This window comes from Bidens hawaiensis, unplaced genomic scaffold (assembly GCF_021521415.1).
Source record: "Bidens hawaiensis isolate Kalapana, Puna unplaced genomic scaffold, B.hawaiensis_p1.1 tig00056603_1, whole genome shotgun sequence".
Lineage (NCBI taxonomy): Eukaryota > Viridiplantae > Streptophyta > Magnoliopsida > Asterales > Asteraceae > Bidens > Bidens hawaiensis.
In genome coordinates this window covers 22,588-27,735 of record NW_027500180.1, presented here as the reverse complement: position 1 = coordinate 27,735, position 5,148 = coordinate 22,588, and the positions used below count along the sequence as shown (strand labels likewise).

The following is a 5,148-nucleotide window of genomic DNA, read 5'->3' as shown; positions in this document are numbered from 1 at the left end:
GAACAGAAAATTAAATGCCAATAGTTCAAACAACCAAATCAGTATGAGCCCTAGAAATTCAATCAGCCAAATCGGTTGACGTTTACTGATTGAACATGGGGTTATTGTACAACGTAACACGACGAGTAAAACCATATAACAAATTACCTATAACGATGTTTAAAAGATGATTAATTGATCGATAATGCAGACAGCCGGTTGTGAGCTAGAACTGGTACAAACAGGCTCCGATAATAAAATTGATTATGGGGTTTTGATTTTCGATGACTTACGGAGGATATATGCAGTTTTAGTTGAATTATTGCCATCGATATATGGTAAATCACTAAATGAGTTAAGACAATTCCAGTTATTATGCTAATACGAATCAAATTGATCTAATTTACTAATTCCTTCTCTCGTATGAGATCGGTATAAGCTAATACAAAGATTTCAAAGATCAAATTCCCAAGTTTATTACGACAATTGTGGCACAAGAAATTCAATGGGTATACGGGTTGCGGGTTTGGATCATGAATATGGGTTGGGTAAACGGGTTAATGGGTTTGGATAATAGATTTTAGCATAATTGTAGTTTGGTCCTTAAATTTAGATACGGATACATTAAGAGGTTAAAGTATTGTTTAGAAAATCAAAGTAGTTTTTAATAATTAAATAAATATTTAAACAATAATATTAAAATAATAATAATGACTCGATAAACACGATATTTTATTGGTAAAATTTCCCGAACATAAAAGCGGGTCGGGTATCGATTAAGAAATCATAAATGGAAAATCCGAGTTATTACAATATCCCATACTTTTGTGAATTTCATCCCGAAATTAAAGAATACTATAACAAAACCATTAAATTTTAAGGAAAGAAAAAAATTCAAATATAATTTTAAAAATTCATCATAACACGGAACTTTGAGTAGTCGAAGTAACGCACCAAATGAAAATCCGATATGGACACTTAATTTATTTGTTTAATTTAATTATAAAAAAAAGATGACATGATAATGTGATGGATTTACAAAACCACTAGACCCTTAAAATGAAATCACTTCTCTGTTAACATGACGTCACGTATCGAAAATTGTCTTCATTTTATAACCCTCAACTGCACAATAGCCTTATATATTGACACCCATGATTGTACTGACGTCTATGCAATCTTCACCGGAAATCGATTTCTTCGTTAAACTAATATTTTGAAAGTGTACGTATATTCAAAAGACTACGTGGCATATAGAATTTAGTAAATCTATCAACTTTAATAAACAAAGATATTTAAACATTTAAATATTTCAACAATATTGATAAGTATTTGTTAAATTTATGACTTAACGGTTTAGTGATATGAACTTGATGTAAGAAAATAATAATAATAGATAACTTCAAAATATTCAGTTCTTATTCGATTTATTTGGTAGTTATATAAAATTCAATTAAAAGACCGACACGCATTTCAAGTAATAAAGTATGTGTGATTAAAAGGTATGAGAATCATAAATCGTATATAAAATGTTATACGCCGCATTGTATGTGCATTTTCTTGCTAATTATGACTTGTGACTGTCACAAGAAATTCATTTCAACCTACTAGTAAATAAATATTCATTATGATTAGTAAGCATGTAACTATAGTTAGAGTAAAAAATAAACTCTCAACTTATTTCAATTTGAACCAAAAATCGCTTAGCTGAAACCGTATTAACTCACAAAAAAACAAACATATTTTCTCAAATTTTACGAATATGTCCATCGACATAATTGACATATTATACTCTATAAGCATGTAAAAGTAAACACACAATAAGGTCTATCAATTCAATTTAACTATTCTAAAGTCGCTATATTTGTCTAAAATGTAGTACATGCAAAAGAAGTTTCAAAATATACATGTTTGCTCTTAGATTTTTTTTTAAAAAAAAAGTATATTAGTTTTTATTATTTTTTTTTTTTTTATTTTTTTTTTTTTTTAGCATAATTTCTTTTTCCTCTGATTTATTTTATTTCTACTGATGAAACATAGATATTACATCAATATAGCAGGTAGGCGGGCAACAAGCTGCGCCGCCACCCCTTTCTGAATTGCAAACCCTAACCTGTTAAAGACATACCCCTGCCCCTTTGGAGTCGACACATTGCTATGCACAACCTTTTGGACCCTGGTTAGAAAACGGATAGCTTCCGGTGCCAAGGAGCCAAATGTATCAAAAGCCAGAGGGACAAAAACATGTTGGTTCTCTTCGCAGGCTTTAGCATGTTTCTCCACCTTCTTCGTTTCAGCCCTTTTTATTGCTTGCCCAGCTACAAACCCATTATCCCTCAAACCAGCTAAGGGAGATACCCCTGTGAGGTCAACACAAGCGTGTTTTCCCCCGGCCCAACCAAATTCGTCAAATAAAATATGTATTACATACACATCTCTGTTTTCATAATAAGTAAAATAACAATACATCAATAATCCATACCTTTTCATTAATCAATTTATTTAACCTTTTTCAATTTATAACCATCCATTATTTTACAAATCAATAAATGTATCAATGAAAGTTGTACACCCTACATATTTACATCAATGAAAGTTGTACATTTACATATTTACATCGGTTGTGGACTTATATCAAACCTTATCTCCTCACTTTCACCACACAAGTCACAATGCACTCTCTATATAAAGTTAAACCCACACTTCACAAAAACCTCCCCCCAAAACCTTTTCTACAAATAATGTGTCTCCTCCTCCTCCCCTTCCTCTTCTTCTCCCTCTTCCCAGCCACCATCCCGGCCGCGGAGCCGCCCCTCCGCCCGGGATACTACTCGCGATCATGCCCCAACGCCGAACACATAGTCAGAGATGTGATGAAGAGGGCCATGATCCGAGAACCCCGAAGCGGGGCCTCGGTCATGAGATTTCAATTCCATGATTGCTTTGTTAACGTAAGTAGATTTTTTGGATTTCCAAATTAATTATTTCAATTTCATTATTGTTTTTTGGATCAAATTTATTTGTGGTATGATGGAATGAATAATTTAATAAATTAATAGGGGTGTGATGGTTCGATGTTGTTGGATGACACTCCAACCATGCTCGGAGAGAAGCTTTCGTTGTCCAACATAGATTCTTTGCGGTCGTACGAGGTTGTCGATGAAATCAAGGAGGCCCTAGAGATGGCCTGCCCTCTGACTGTTTCTTGTGCGGATATCATCATCATGGCGTCAAGAGATGCTGTCGCTCTGGTATTTACATATTTATTATTTTATTTAATTTGATTCCTTACCAAACAATATCTTGAGTAGAATATTTTATAAATATTTTTTAATTTAATACAAGTGTTCAATTATTGAGCCAACAATAAGTGTTTCCTGTTTCCAAACATATGTTATTTTTTTATTTTATAATTATATCATTCCCAAAAATCGATGGTAATATCATAAAGTATCTTTTATTAAATTTTTTATATAAGACGTGTGTCGAATATTTTTTACAAATGGTCATAACATTTACTACACCTCACTACTCAACTCCGAATCTTATTTACAGTCAAAAATATTATACATTTTAGAGCGCGCACATGATTCAAAATTCGAACATCCTATGAGAAAACTCTTAGACAGAGAAGAATAATTTACTCTCTTGTTAAATATAGTTGGTACTACATACAAGTAATTAAACAACTTTTTTGATTTTATATCTATAATTGGTTATGTTTTAATATAGACAAGGGACGTGAAGGCATTTATTTAACTAGAATAATAAATTATTGTTTTCATTTATACAAAAATAATTATAAGACCCATAAAAAAATCTTGTTTGGTATTTATTTGTACAATTAATCGTTATAGCTACAAGATTTTATAGAAAATAATATAAATGTTTTATTCAACTTTTGTATTTTTTCGGTTGTCAACTAGAGTGGAGGTCCGGATTGGGAAGTGAAGTTGGGAAGAAAAGATAGCGTAACCGCAAGTCAAGAGGATGCCGATGCCATAATGCCTAGTCCACGAGCCAACGCAACCACGCTCATCGATCTCTTTGCCAAGTTTGACCTCTCGGTCAAAGATTTAGTAGCCCTTTCGGGTTCACACTCGATTGGTAATGGGCGTTGTTTCTCCATAGTGTTTAGGCTCTACAATCAATCAGGCACGGGCCGCCCAGACCCCTCCATTGAGCCTAAATTTAGACAAAAGTTAAACAAACTTTGCCCGCTTGGTGGTGATGGGAATGTCACGGGTGATTTAGACTTCACACCGCATATTTTTGACAATCAATATTTCAAAGACTTGGTCAATGGAAGAGGGTTTTTGAATTCAGATGAAACATTGTATACTTATTGGAAAACAAGAGAGTATGTTAAAAGGTATAGTGAGGATCAAGATGAGTTCTTTAGGGATTTTGTGGAGGGGATGATCAAGATGGGCGACTTGCAATCAAGGCGGCCGGGGGAGATTAGGAAGAATTGTAGGGTGGCTAACTATGGATCGCGGGTGGACTTGGTGGTAGATAGATCTATTGATAGGAAGATCCTAAGTTATTGAACTTAATTTGAGTTCATTATGTACTTATTATGATTTTGGATAATGTAGCATTTTGTTTCAACTTTTTATATAAATTATTAATTAGAGTTGTGGGTAAAATATTTTCTATCACGATATATTAATTTGTAATCATATACAATTCAAGGTTTTATATCTTGGGACTAAACTTTGCTTCACTTGTAATATATATACTAAACGTATCACTTATGAGTAAAAGTGAAGAGATGATATGACAAATTTGGTATAGAAACGTATGTTCAATGAAAACCATATGAAAATGTATGTTAGCACACAACCCTCTGTCTTATGTGCGTAAAGAATTCGAGATTTCTCAACTCGTCCAAATTTTTTATAAGCAAGGTTGCCTAGCACCATTAGTTTAAAGTATAATGAACTTGAAAGAAAAGACTTTTCTTTTGATTTATTTTCAAACTGATTAAAGCTTTGTTGTTTAGCTTACTACAATTACAATTTTAGATTAATCTTACTTTGCTTAAACCCCAATCCGTAGTAATTGATGGTTATTTGCTCAGAACCAATAAGGGAACTAAACTTGATTTCGATTGTCTGGTTCGGTTTTGAATAATTTGTATTTCATTCGACTTAGTTTGGTTCGTTT

At 32.8% G+C, this 5,148-nt stretch overlaps 1 protein-coding gene across 1 annotated transcript; it reads left to right on the top strand.

The window, feature by feature from the left end:
- The first annotated feature begins 2,619 nt into the window (after window positions 1-2,619).
- On the top strand, window positions 2,620-4,732 carry LOC143601503 (peroxidase 17-like). The gene is made up of 3 exons (XM_077078893.1): window positions 2,620-2,930; window positions 3,039-3,230; window positions 3,906-4,732. Exons 1-3 carry the CDS (start codon window positions 2,652-2,654, stop codon window positions 4,527-4,529), a joined length of 1,095 nt encoding a protein of 364 aa, XP_076935008.1. The 5' UTR covers window positions 2,620-2,651; the 3' UTR covers window positions 4,530-4,732.
- The last annotated feature ends 416 nt before the right edge of the window (window positions 4,733-5,148 follow it).